This window comes from Saccostrea cucullata, unplaced genomic scaffold, assembly GCF_032062105.1.
Source record: "Saccostrea cucullata isolate Sc308-1 unplaced genomic scaffold, CSIRO_AGI_Scuc_v1 ctg1189, whole genome shotgun sequence".
Taxonomy (NCBI): Eukaryota; Metazoa; Mollusca; class Bivalvia; order Ostreida; family Ostreidae; genus Saccostrea; species Saccostrea cuccullata.
In genome coordinates this window covers 98,877-111,493 of record NW_026919024.1, presented here as the reverse complement: position 1 = coordinate 111,493, position 12,617 = coordinate 98,877, and the positions used below count along the sequence as shown (strand labels likewise).

Below are 12,617 nucleotides of genomic sequence, written 5' to 3'. Positions count from 1 at the left end.
ATATTTGTATACCTGCTTCGAATTCGTTATGTAACCAATGTCTGTGGCCTTAGAACTAAAGTTTATGGCACGCCAAATTCATAAAAATGAGCTAAGTATAGTTTCACAGTCACTAAACAAAGTTTATCGGTTGTAAACTATAGTTTACGAACTGTAAACAATAGTTAACAACGTTTATATTTTACATCTGTAAACCATAGTTAACGCAATAATCTATGTTTCAGAACCGTAAACTATATATTTAATACTAAAAACAATCATTCGCAATTGCAATACCTAGACTATTTGATTTATACAGTTTCACGATTTGTAAACTAAGGTTTACAAGTCTGAACTATAGTTCAGGATTGTAAATTAAAATTTACAGAGGTGAATCTATGTTTATCAACAAAATCTATTGTTATCGTTTTATGACAGACAGATAAACTTAGATATGCATTCGTAAACTATAGTTAACAACCGTTAAATACAGTTTTACAGATGAAAACTATTGTTAACGGTTTTTAAACTATAGTTTACAGCCGATAAACCTAGTTTATCAACTGTGAAACTATGTTTAACTCATTTTTGTTAATTTGGCGTGCCAAAGAAGTTAATAATAATTACCCTTTACCAACCCTCTTTACAAAGTAAGTCTGGACTCCAAACGCCTGTGGATATTGTGCTAGCGGAATTTCAGGATAAGTGATCATTGAAAATTTCAATTCCTATTTGTTTTCTGTTTGATAACGTTTTGAAAGTTTAATTGCTTTCTTGATAACTCGACTGGAATGTTGATTTCACCAAGCCTTGTCATAATAAATATCCATGCAAAGTATGAAAGCCCTAGTGCCAACTGTTCAAAGGTTATGACCAAGGTTAATGTTTGATATTTCTTTGTAAAAGTGGGTCAAATACCAAGGTCACAGAGGCCAAATTTGGTTTACCCGAAGAACATCCTTGTTACAAAGAATCCATCTTTAAAATATAAAAGGCATAGGCCCATCCTTTTCAAAAGTTATGGTCAAGTTTAAAGTTTTTGCGGACAAACAGACAGATGGAAAACGGACAGGGCAAAAACTATATCCCCCGAATCTTCCATAGATTGATAATTTGGTGAACAAGAAACGCTTAAAACCTTTTTAAACAATTGTAGGTTCATTGCATTCAAAGACAATGTGGTTTTTTCACAATTCTATAAACATGGCTATTTATATAAAACTATAAGACAAGGAATAAGTTTCAAAATTTTAATTTTGGCTTTTGGAAGTACTCAGCTGCATAAAATAACATATATACAGAACATGAACATGAACACAGACAACATTTCTAAATTAGTATAATGATATAAACAACAAAGGCCGATGGCCTTGAAGAAGAGGGCCGATGGCCCTTGTTGACCGATGGTCAGAGCGAGGCCGATGGCCTTAAAAACTGAAGGCCGATGGCCTTAAAAAACTGAAAACTAGCACAGGAAGAAATAAGACCTTTCAGTTAAAACTGAAAGGCAGCTTTCAGTAACACTTCAGTGGTCATTCAGCCACTGAATGGCACATACATTTCAGTGACCTTTCAATTGCCTTTCAGTCACTTTTCAGATACCTTTCAGTCACCATTCAGCGGACACATTTTCGTCAACTTTCAGTGGCCTTTCCATCAACTTTCAGTGACCTTTCCATCAACTTTCAGTGACCTTTCTGTCGTCTTTCAGTGACTATTCCGTTGACTTTCAGTGACCTTTCTGTCGTCTTTCAGTGACCTTTCCGCCACCTTTCAGTGATATTTAAGTCTCAATTTAGCAATTTTTTCACTAGCGTATTATTTTTTAATCAGATATTTTTCCTTAACAAGGAAGCAATATTTTGAATAAAGATTTATTATTCAATTTTAATTTTTTTTACTTATCGTGATCAAATTCTGGTACCTTAAAATATGTCTAAGTAATTATTATAATTCTATAAAATATGTGAGACTTAATAAAAATGATTTTTAATTTTCTAGTTACATTTGGAAAACAAAAATTCTTCAAGTGATAAAAAATGATGATCCGATAACCGATTCATAATTTAAATGAATGCATTACATTCTAAAGTGCTTATAAATACGTGTGTTTTTTCATGGAAATATATAGTTTTGATTGATGAGACAGAATTTATATTATTTAAACCATTTCTGGAAGATCGCAAGTATTACTGATCAATTTCGTTTCTTAATTATGTCATTGTCAAAACTGCAGGATATTTAGTTTTTGAAAGACATTATTTTAAATTCGTTTTTAATTACAAGAATAAATACATACAGCTGCAGATCTGTAGCTCTCCGAAAAAAAAAACATTTGAAAGACCGGACTATCAATATATTTTTTCGGAGAGCTACAGATCTGCAGCTAAAGAATAAATAAATCGTTTATACATGCCTCTTGTAGAAAAAAAATATATAGATTTTAGCTTTCTAAATGATATTGCTTTAATAAAATCATTCTACTAAGTTTCTAGATAGCGAATTTACAACAATCTTAAATTTTTGACACAGGAACAGGTGTCCGTCTCTGGTAATTGTCATCATCCCGATAGGAGATGTGTAATTAATTAGTCTGTCCCAAAAATCCGCGCAACTAACACAGAATATACAAAAGATATACAAGATATATACACATCGCAGCTCCTCGATACAACAGGTGAACTGATTGTTCCATCGATTTCTATAAATTAATTGATTTTAAATCCTCATTTCTCGACAAGAAGTCGTAGCGTAAATGATAAGGTCGCGGACACCTAAGCAGGAGAGCAGGGTTCGATTCTGGAAATGGGAGCAATTTTTTTTTCTTGTATTAATTTTTTTCCCATTTTTTCTTTATTCGGAATTAGATACATTTAATGCTTTTATACCAGGAATAAGTGAAATAATTTTTTTAGGTAAAAAATAAGCCGATTATTCAATAAAAAGATTCAACTGAATGATCACGGAAAGGTCACTGAAATGTATGTGCCATTCAGTCGACTGAATGGTAACTGAATGATCACGGAAAAGTCACGGGAAAGGGTCTTTTCAGTGACCTTTCAGTGACCATTCAGTGGCCATTCAGCCACCATTCAGTCGACTGAATGGTGGATTTTCATCCTGTGTAGGCCGATGGCCTGAGTTAAATAGTGGCCGATGGCCAAGGTGACCGATGGTCAAAAGTACATATTATTTTGGGGCCGATTAATACATGTCAAAGACTTAGTTATAAGATTGACCATGTGTTAATTCCCCCTATCTGTTGGCCGATGGCCTGAGATGATGTATAAAGGCCGATGGCCAAGATGACCGATGGTCATAAATATATGTGGAAATATTAACACGTCAAAACATTAGGATTGACCAAGTGTTAATATCCCCTGTCATGAGTATTCCCTTGAGCAGAAACCGGAGGTGGTGGGGAGGTGGTGGTTAAGTTAAAACAGCAGAGATCAAAGATAACATTAGAATCAAGCTATTGTCTCTAAATGAAATGATTTCATTGGCTCTTGAAATCACATGATAAAAACAGTCTGACAATGGCGCGAAACTCTGTACTTTTATATAAACAATATTTAATTACATTAAAAACATTTTATATAAAACTATAAGACAAGGAATAAGTTTCAAAATTTTAATTTTGGCTTTTGGAACTACTCAGCATGAAATAACATATATACAGAACATGAACATGAACACAGACAACATTTCTAAACTAGTATAATGATATAAACAACAAAGGCCGATGGCCTTGAAGAAGAGGGCCGATGGCCCTTGTTGACCGATGGTCAGAGCGAGGCCGATGGCCTTAAAAAACTGAAAACTAGGCCGATGGCCTGAGTTAAATAGTGGCCGATGGCCAAGGTGACCGATGGTCAAAAGTACATCTTATTTTGGGGCCGATTAATACATGTCAAAGACTTAGTTATAAGATTGACCATGTGTTAATTCCCCCAAACGAAGCAATAAAGGAAATTGTTTTCAAACAGTTGGCTATAATTTAGAAACTTACGGCTGCGCACAAAAGATATCAACGAGGTTCGCTCCTCATCTTTTCAGCGATTTTGTCTTGACCTCTTTTTAAAAAGTTCTACATTTATTTAAAATTTAATTCTTACAATTAATTTGTATTCTATAATGCTTATTAAACTATATTCAATTAAAATGATTACATTTCATATCGACAACATTTAATATGAAACTACATTTTGTGGCGTTAGGTATTTTTTTTGAATAATGTTAAGTTTGGATTCTATCTAAAAAAATTACATCACAAACCCCTGTTTTTATTTCATTTTCTAAATATATGATACAAGCAAAGAATATATAATTTTAACCACTCTGCTTTCATTCAGAAAAATATCAATACTTTCAAATGGTTTTATTGCTTTTAAAATAAACAAAAACATTTTTATAGCATTTTTTGAGTGCAGAAAAGTCAACTAATTGACAATGCGAAGCAATTTGAAACTATTTTTGTTGTCACACTTTTTAATGTAATTATTTTAAATTTAAAACAGATTGAGTTTTATCCAATAATTCATTTGGATAAAAAAATATATATATAAAGAAAAACTTTGAAAAGTTTATTCAAGTGTTGGACGTAATTATACATGTAGTGCAAAAAGGTCATATTAATTGCTTTGAGACTTGTGCTAAGAGAAGTAAACTAAACCAACCCCTCCTTTTTTATTGACCTATGTGTGTTGATTCTTTAAAAACTACTTGACCAAAAAAAATTATCTGTCCTTTTGACAACAGGCACCACCCTCTTCGAATAATGCTATCTTTCAAATTAATTTTAGACCATTTTAACCCCATAGTTCAACTGTACATTGAATTTTATTTGTAAACTAATTGTATGCAATATACTCGATATTAAGCAATTCATTTCGTGTTCAGTTTTGGTGAAGCTGAGTACATGTAGAATGCATGTCAAGTTATTGATTCATAACTGTCCTTCAATTTGCATGTAATTGTAGACATGAGTAAAGTTTCATAAATTCATCAAAATGTAAAAGATACTGACAACATCAGTTTGGGCTTGATTTCTTAACTTTTAGTTTCTGTTTTGAATGCGTTCTGGCTTATACATCATCTAAGGCTTCAATCATATTAAAATTTTAAAAGGTAAAATAAATTATATACTTTAATTTTTTTTAGTTAAGTGAGAATTATTATTATTAATCTAAATTTCAAAGTGATAAAATTTATATTATTCATTGATAATTACTTTATTTTCGTTGATTATTTAAAAACTGTTATAGCCATAGGTATGTATTATTCGATATACCGGTATTCTTTTTTTACAGCTTACGAACTATGAATTCACAGAAATGGATATTTGTTACTCTGGTAATGAGCGCAAATTTTTACAAAAAATGCTGAAACTTCTTTTAAAAAGGTAGTTTCCATTTTTATATGATTTATATTATAGATTTTGTTACATAATTTAAATGCAATGAATATCTACATGGGACATCACATTGGACATCAAACGTAGGTCCAGAGGAAGCAATTTAAGTTGGATTTTGTCGTTAGGGTACACTAAATAAAATCAGATGAGGGTAGGCTCAACCAAAAAAAATCCTCTTCAAGCAAAAAAAAAAAAAAAAAAAAAGAAGAAGAAGAATGGAGAGGGACGTAAAACGGTAAACATTAAACATTCAAGCAAAAAAAGTTATCAGACGTAATTCTTGTTGAAGCACATAATGCAACAAAACTTAAGTATACTATTATATATCTGCAAATTTATTAAAATGCGAGTATACGAGGGCTGTTCAATAAATAATGTCCTCGGTGCTCAGAAAGAAGCAAAAGACGCTTTTCAATGATTTAGTCTTCATTTTTTTACTAATTAATCTCTTTTAAGTAAAATACATGTCCGTAACATTTTTTATCAAATTTCTGATTGTTTTTTGAACTCATTTTTTGGGTATGACCCTTAGTATACTGGAAAATGGCAGATCCAATGATTTCCCGGACTTGTTTCATCTCTCTGAAATAGTTTTATTCAAGTTTGGAAATAGAAACAAGTCAAAAAGTCAAAGATCTGGCGAGTATTGTTGATGTGAAGAAACATTAAATTTCTGTTTATCCCGAAAACCCCTTTACTCTTCAGGGCATGCGGGTTTGGACGCTGTTTTGAAGAAATTCAATGTAGTGGATTCCTGATTCTGGGTACTTCCTCTGATAAACCTTTTGATTTTTTTGCAAAAAAATGCTTTTTAGACTCCTCCAGAAATTAAACTGTCTCTCCGAATACGAATTTGAACAACAATACAACTTATTTTAAGAAAATTACATATAAATCTGTCTTTGTGCTCTTGTCAGACATTCGCCGTTTTTATCAAGTACATTTTATGGTAAATTTTGTTTTGAGGGTTTTTATCAATAGATTCATGTTCCAATATCTGTTTGAAAATAAAACAAACGTGGATAACTAAAATTACTGATATTTTAAAATAATTGTTAAGAATTTCGTATACGCTGTCGTTTTCACTCATTTTTCAAAATATAGGATGACCTGTGAGTACCACGCTTTTTTACCGTCAAACGTTTCTTAAAAACATTGTAAACTACTCCCGATATGATGTTTATCAAATTTGCTTTGTGTCTTAAAGTCAGTCATACATCATCAAATATTATTTGTTGAAATTTGGCAACCAGTACACAAGTTAATATATTTTTTGTTGGCAAGGAGGGTACCCATTTTTGATGCCCATTACGTAATTTTTTATCATTGAAATCCACCTGCTCTTTTGTCTATAAAACAGACATTGGTTGCTGTAAATGTCATATATTTCATTGAATATTTCTTTGGGATTTTTAACAAGTTTTACGGCAGCTATAATGAAGCTTTTATTTTCACTCTAGTTTACTGATTCTTTACCATTCATTTATAATGCAGTGTCTCGAAAAGCCCTTGTTTCCCAGCTTCTCACGATGAAACTATGTGATGAAAAGTGGTAACATAAACTGTTATAAATTCATGGAAGATTCAATAATGAGATAAAGTCAAGTTTAATGTCATATGATATCTGTAATGTATGTTATTTAGTTCAGGACATTATTTATTGAACAGCCCTCGTATATATAAATACGTTTTAAGCCGGCATTTGATATTACCTCCAAAGTTTAATAGATAAAAACGCAATAACCATGCATGCAACGATACCAATAATTCATTTGCACATAATTAGGACCATGATCTGCAATATTCATATGATAGGAGTAAATTTCGGCCCCCTTAAATAAAAAATAATTCAAACAGTTTGCACTGCTGGCGAGCGATGTTATTTTCGACGTGACTGACTATGCATATGGATACCTGATTTAGAATCCGAATTTTACCTTTTTCTCTTCGTGGACCTGTTTTGAAATATCTGGCATTTGTGATTTTCTTTTTCAAAAGATTGAATAAATGATTGTGTGATAAAGGAGCGATCACATTTCTTGCGTCGGTTTGTTTGTTGTTTAACTTCCCTCTTGAGAATTTTTCACCCATATAAAGCCGCCTCAGTCACCATTTGACGATGGAGGACTAGGGAATTGAGCAGGACAACATATTTTTCGTGCCTATACCTACTGCAGCACGAGGACTCAGTTTCTACGGTCTCATCCAAAGGACCGGTCTTCAAGTTCCACAGTGGGATTCAAACCCGCGACATAAGGATCAACTCCTTACTTTGTGACTCAAGTGAAATATGACTAATAATCATATCAAAGTATTTATTTACTTTAACGTCTTATTTTTGAGGTTGTGCCGCGAGGCCATATCTTTGCTTACGGAAACATTTATATTATGTTTCTGTAATATTACATTCACAATCATTCAAAAATAAACCGAATTTTAAGGTAATTTTTATTTCTTAATGCATTAATGTTTCCTGAACAAAACTTATGTAAAGTAAAACTTTGAAATTTTTTAGCTCATCTTCCCAAGTAATTGAATATTTAAGAGGCAGTGTCATGAAACATGAAGCTTCAGATGGAAACTGAAAATTTAATTCAATTTTGTTTTCTTTCAGATATATGAAGACATTATTTGACCAATAAAACTATTAATTTCTTCTTATTATGTACATTATATGTAATGTCTTGGAAACCATAGTTTAGAAAAAGAGCTTCAATTTTAATTTTTTTTTTCAAAAGAATACAGATATCTTTTACAACAGACTTTTATGATAACTTTAAATTGAGACGCATTTGTATCAATTTGTTTTGTGGAAAAACGGTTAAAATTTATGTTTTTACTCTTGAAAACGTTAAATACACAGCAAATTTAAAGAAAAAATTAAATTTCTTCCAAATTGATTTGTTTTAATGTATATTTGCCATTATACAGTTGCATGATCAATAAAAATAGTGATATTATGAGATAATAATCCTCATAGCAATCAAAATACAGTAAAACTCGGTTAAAGTGAAGTCCTGGGGGCCTGTGAATTTAATTCGCTATATCCGTAATTCGTTATATCCGTATAACGAATTCGTATAACCATATAAGCGAATTCGCAATATGCATGTTTTCCTTTAAGTACATGTATTACTACCAAATATGTTAAGGAAGCAAATATAATAAAACATTTTTTCGATAACTAAGGTTTTAATAGGAATTGAATTTTATATACAAATGCTAAAAGAAAACAAAGTCAGTTCAATTTATCAATTTTGAGATCTTTGAAAGTTCGTTATAAAAGATATAAATATCATTATATTTAACCTCGACGGGACTCAAAGTCAGTTCGCTATATCCGTAAATTCGTTATATCCGAGTTCGTTATAACCGAAAAAATTTAGTAAGAATTCTTAAGAATTATGCCGGGGACTCAGAAAAACTTCGCTATATCCGTGATTTCGCTATATCCGAGTTCGTACCAAACGAGTTTTACTGTAACTTCAAAAGATCGTGTCAAAAAATAAAGGAGATCGTGTATTTAAATCAAATAAAAGAGAAGAAAAACAAGCTTTATTTCATCTAGGAATAATAAAACATACTTCAATTTCAGCATAAATCTTATTCTGTACATAGCAATCAAATTTTGTCCATAGCAGGAGAGCTGTGCCTGGTACTCGAAAATCTTATTTAAATAGCATATACGAGGGTTGTCCCATAAAATCATAGACAGAGAAAACAATTTAGTTTCTCTTTTCTAAATTAAATTACTTCTCTTGTTATAGCAAAAAGTAATATTTTTTAATCTTGCATTTCAAATTTTATGATGTTATCACATTTTATAAGAAAATTATGAAAGAATAAAGAAAGCATGAAAGTGTACATCGCCGCACGAAAGCAAGCGTAATTTACATCTCATAAAACGTAATAATCCCTTTTTCTGCTTCACACGCGTCTGTTGACATTAATTTTTTTTTAAGTGAAAGACTACTCTTAATTAAGTGACTTATTTAAATTCATTATACTGTCCGGGGTTTTGTAACAGTGGTTGTTTTCTGTTTTTTTTAAGCATATTCAGATTTCAGTCGAAATTTAGTCGAAAGATCGCCATACATTGTAGGCAGCAGAGAATAAACATTGTTTGACGTCGTTCGTGGCCCAGACTGCAAGTTCCCCACTGTTTGCGTTTAACAAATAGTACGTACTCTACTTCTTACGAAAGCCATGAAGGGAACGGATTGTGTAATTCGAGATCTCAAATTAATTTTTACTTTTTTGAGAAATTGGCTTGTCCCTTCATGGCTTTCGTAATATCTGTACTAGCATAAGTACTTTCTCATTTTTTTTTTTACTGAATATGTTATAAAAAGTAGGATGTAAACTATTATATATATATTATATATATATATATATATATATATATATATATATATATATATATATATATATATATATATATATATATATATATATATATATATTCTATTCATTAAACACGTGTTGTCATATCCGATATGTGCAGATAAATAATAATTAAATCGTGGGATCGAGTTTTATTCCGAGGGAACGAATTGTTTAAATTAAGAGAATGAATTACAATATGTTATAACAAATTGTGTAATTTGAGGGAACGAATTGATAATCTGTGAGAACGAATTGGTAGTCTGTGGGAACGGATTGTGTATTTCGAGATCTCGAATTATAAATCAAGGAAACGAATTGGTAATCCGTGGGAACGGATTGTGTATACAAACCATATTCAAAACAATTAATTACATATCCGTGCGCCAGTTACGCGTTTTACGTCATTTTCATCAAACTCAATTCCAACAACACATTGAAAATCTTGTCACCAATCGTCTGTTTCAAATGCTACGTATATAAAATTTTGCCATATTAATGAGATTATCTAGTTTCACTGATTTAAATCTGAGTTCAATGTTTTACATAGTACAAAAGAAATAAAAGAAAATTGTAATGATTACATGCATAAATTATTCCGAATTTTGTTCTTACGTAGACATTCCTTATCGGCCTTGAAATATATTGTCCTAATATTATTGATATGAAAGATATATATTTAAAAATTCACAATTTTAAAGATCATTGAAAATCTGATGTCTATGCAAAATTTAGTTAGTAGAATGGTTGCATGTTTAAAAAGTTACAAACATTGTCTACAACTTTTTGGGACATCCCTCGCTCGTACAGGGAAGCACTGAAATAAAAATTATGAATTCCGAATATGTTTATTCCTACTTAAGGACATACATGTACATAAGGTACCTTACCTACCGATAATTTTTCAAGATATTTTAAGTTTTTCCTTATAATACCATTACATGATCTTAGACAAAAAAAAATCAGCATGTGTTACCAGGGGGTTTGAAAAGATATCAAATTATGAAAATTTTTTGCATTATTCAAAGAAAAATGTACAAAAATTACAAAACATATATTCCAGATTTCTTTTTATCAAAATTTGTTTTAGAAGCGGTGTACAAATCCATATAGTGGCATTTAAAGTATTGCACATAGGTCCTTCATGTAGTGGAACTCTTCAACTTTTGTATGTGAAATACACTTTACATGTACAACTGTAGCTTGCCAAGTTACGATTATATACAATTACAAAAAAAGTAACATAATTATATTCTTCAACTAGTACTCTGGCGCAGTGGTTAGAGTGTCTGCTCTAGAGTTGCGAAGTAAGGAGTCATCCTTACGACACGGTTTCGAATCCCACTGTGGAACGTGGAGACCGATCCTTCAGATGAGTCTGAATAAACCGAGGTACCTTGTTGCAGTAAGGTACGGACACGAAAAAGATCCCTCACTGCTCAATGACCCTAAGTGCCGAGTATAGGACTAGTACTCGTCAGCATTTTCAAACATAAGCAAGAGTCGTTGATGCCGAATAAACCTATTCTTTACAACATTGTGTGCATGGTGATCGCGATTAAAAATATGATACAATGTAGTTCATTTATATTTTATTATAGAGCAGAGATGTTCAAGTGCAAAACAAGAAGTCTGATAAATCTGGAAATGACCTACTCTTTCATCTTTTGGGAGAAGTATACGGTATGAAGTCAAAAATTGAAAACCTGGAGGAAACTAAGAGAGCGTTATTTAAAGAAGTCAATGCACTCAAAAATCGTAAGATATAATAATTATTATTAATTGCATTGTGTTAACATAAGTTTTAACTTTTTATTATATCTGAAAAGAAATCGAGTACTAATATAAGGTATGAATTAGTATTCGATGTTTACATTTAGATAATAAATTTAAGCTATTCTGAAAAAAAAAACATATTGTATTTGACTTTTTTCAGGGAGATATACTGCTGTCTGTAAGTATATTTTAAACTGAATTATGGTCAATTTATTACGATCCATAAAAAGGATAAGTAATAACAGTACTGTAGGACATTAAATTCCGGACACTACATTGTAATTTTGGTGTATTGTATCACTTACTGTGATTGCAATCGGTGATAATAACCAAACTACTGTCTTTAGTCTGCATTTTTGCTGTTATTTACTTCGCTGAGGTAATTCTCTTGTTTATCATGATTATAGGTGAAACAGGTGATGTTAAATTATACAACTTTCCGGGTCATTTCTACAGCTGGCCACAAGTCAAACACGTTGTATTCAAGAATCATTTTGAGGGACCACCTGTGATAACTTATGGACTCTTTACAATCGACACATCGAATAGAGAAAACACACGGATTAGAACTGACTTAAGCTACATCACTAGGTCAAACTTTTTGATTCGACTGAATACTTAGGGAGCTTCGAAAACGTATGGAGTGGGTTTGAGCTGGATGGCATGTGGAAAAACAGACTTTCAAATAAGATTTGTCGCTTTTCATTACATTGATAATAACTAATCAAATAAACGATGTATCTTTATTAGGTAAATACAATATTTTATTACTAGTATACATAATGCTGTTATTTTTTTTTATCAATAAATGTGAACAAAAGTGATGCATACAATGAACTTATCTTTTTGTTTCACTCTTTAGAGACATGTATTATTGTTGGTGGCCTGTCTGTCCCCGGGGATATTTGTCGCTCTGTATATATCCACTATGGTTATTGAACTGATTAACGATTCCATTCTGGCAGACATGGCTCCACGTAAAAAGTTACACACAATCTCTAAAGTTTTTTAGGGCAACATGCTTCACAAAAAGGAGCTAAACATAGTTTCACAGTCAATAAAC

At 31.5% G+C, this 12,617-nt stretch overlaps 1 protein-coding gene across 1 annotated transcript in view; it reads left to right on the top strand.

Moving 5' to 3' along the window:
* The window catches only part of LOC134277727 (uncharacterized), a 42,042-nt gene extending 29,708 nt beyond the window's left edge, over positions 1 to 12,334 (top strand). The window contains exon 5 of the mRNA XM_062760047.1: positions 11,962 to 12,334. Within this exon, the coding sequence (XP_062616031.1) occupies positions 11,962 to 12,176 (215 nt within the window). The 3' untranslated portion in view covers positions 12,177 to 12,334. The remainder of the gene's footprint in view (positions 1 to 11,961) is intronic.
* Positions 12,335 to 12,617: the final 283 nt, after the last annotated feature.